Source organism: Andrographis paniculata, unplaced genomic scaffold, assembly GCF_009805555.1.
Source record: "Andrographis paniculata isolate CXL003 unplaced genomic scaffold, ASM980555v1 Contig5END, whole genome shotgun sequence".
NCBI classification, from domain to species: Eukaryota; Viridiplantae; Streptophyta; class Magnoliopsida; order Lamiales; family Acanthaceae; genus Andrographis; species Andrographis paniculata.
Genome location: NW_026137595.1, coordinates 2,505,636 through 2,507,891, shown reverse-complemented (window position 1 = coordinate 2,507,891; position 2,256 = coordinate 2,505,636). Strand labels below are relative to the sequence as shown.

Genomic DNA, 2,256 nt, shown 5'->3' with positions numbered 1-2,256 from the left:
GAAATTTTTAGAATTTTTTTAATTAGAAATTAAAGTAAATGAAGAGAGAATATAATAGGAGTAGTTGTATTTGCTGTGAATAAAGTGTTAACGAAGAAAAATAATTAAATATTAATTTATTGACTTTGCCAAAATTAATAATATGATAAATTTAACGGACGAACTAAAAAGAAATATAATAATAAATTTGACAAGCGGAAGAAGTATATAGAATCATATGCGATGTAGTTTATATCTTGCTGTGATGTAAATCAATAATACAATGTACTACGTGAATTTATCATATATTATATATTGTATTATCATATATTCCCTCCGTCCCGCGAAAGATGATCCAATTTTCATTTTGGTACGTCCCACAAAAGATAACCTCTTTTCATTTTTGGTAAGTTTATCAATCCTAAACATACTTATCAAAATTCCTTTATTTCTATCTCTCTCATCAATTAACAAATATTTTTATCTACTTTTAAAACTCCTCATTTTTATTAATCTAATTTATGGTAATGACAAATAAATAAATATATATATTTTTTTATTAATTTGTATTGTATAAAATTTTATTGTTTACAAAATGATATTCATATTACATATATTTAATTGAGTTATAATTCTAAAAATATCTAAAATACCAACAACACTACACATATAAAAAAACATATATATATCATCTTAACTTATTATTAATAACTTAATAATTTACGCCAACTAAAATACCGTTTTCTAACAAAAGGCTCAATCTCTCGCCGGAGAGAGGGGGTACAATATAGATACAAAACAGACACATCAATATATTCCTAGCCTTTCCATTACTTTCTCTAGATGTATCCAAATATACATATAGATACATATATCTATATATATATATATATATATATAAAGAAGGGAATTGCATCATTACATTGCATGGCACACGAGTCTTTCCACACATTGGATTCTTTGGCTGATGTTTGGCCAAGCTCAGCTGCATCACCATGTCCCATCATATATTAAAGTATATAACCACACAAAAATATACAAAAATATTTTCCTTTAGAGTGAGTATCATAAAATTTGTTTTAAATTTGATATTAAAATAATATTTAATAAATTATTTTATTAAAAAATTCAGAATCTAAATAATAATTTTTTTTTTAAAGAAAACACTAACAGTAATTCTGACGAACACTCGAGAGGGCACCCCAAGAAATAGAGTATGGGTGTTGTACTTGGACCCTTTTGCTTCAATACCGTAACTCGCAAATGCTATTTTTCGAATGTATATTGAAATATTTTTCGATTTACATACAATAGACCTGCAAATCACGCCAATCATGTAAGTTAAGGTATCGCAAAGTTTGATCTAACAACCGTTGTTCAGTATAGTTTTAATAAATCTCACGTAATAACCTGCAAACTATGTCAGCAAAATAAGCTATTAAAAGTAAGCTATGTGTGGCTAGACAAACTAATAGGAATTTATAGCAATTTTAATTTGAATTTTTTTTTTTTTTTTATGGGAATTATTTTTGAAATATTCTTTTTTTTTTTGAAATATTCTTGATTGCACTGAGGATGGAGGGAGGGGCCCTTTCTTGATCCTGAGTGCTGCCATTGATGACTGAATTTTACTGTAGCTGTGTATAATGTATGATCATTGTGATCCCACAAACATCTTCTGCACATAAGAATTTAAATAGAAAAAGGAAACGAGGGTTGTGATTGAAGATCAAATTGGACTCAATAATTGCACACAAGTGAACTGAACAGCTGGCTGCTAAAATTAGTACAAACTGATGACTGCCTATTCCCAAACCCTAACAACACAACATTCTCAAGATAAAACCTGAATTCTCACACGACCACACACTCTTTAAAATCACCAACCAAGATCAAAGCAACAAGCTAAGCATTAATCCAACCATAGCGAATACTTCATCACGACGGAATTCGACGAAAAGCTAAGCGAAAGAAGAGTTCGATATCCGGAGAGGTATAGAAAGCCATGGAAGTTCTCTTCAAAGAACCCTCAATGGCTCGACTTTTCTTAGGCGCCGGAGGGCATGTCGCGGCCTCGGGTATTTGGAACCTCTCGCCTTTCGGCGTGGAACATTCTACATCGGACGAGGGTCCGGCCGAGGAAACGAGCAATGAGTTGTCTTGATTATTCGTCGTGGTTGGGACATTCCGAGGGCTTCTTCTTCTCGTTCTTCTCCTTCTTCTCCTTGAAGGCGATCTTTTTGTGTTCATTGCTCTTTTGACGCTCGATGGACCCAT

The 2,256-nt window shown here is 31.6% G+C and overlaps 1 protein-coding gene across 1 annotated transcript; it reads right to left on the bottom strand.

Annotated features, from left to right (window-relative positions):
* Positions 1 to 1,917: 1,917 nt before the first annotated feature.
* On the bottom strand, positions 1,918 to 2,256 carry LOC127259116 (cyclin-dependent protein kinase inhibitor SMR13-like). The gene has a single exon (XM_051286263.1). It carries the CDS (start codon positions 2,254 to 2,256, stop codon positions 1,918 to 1,920), a length of 339 nt encoding a protein of 112 aa, XP_051142220.1.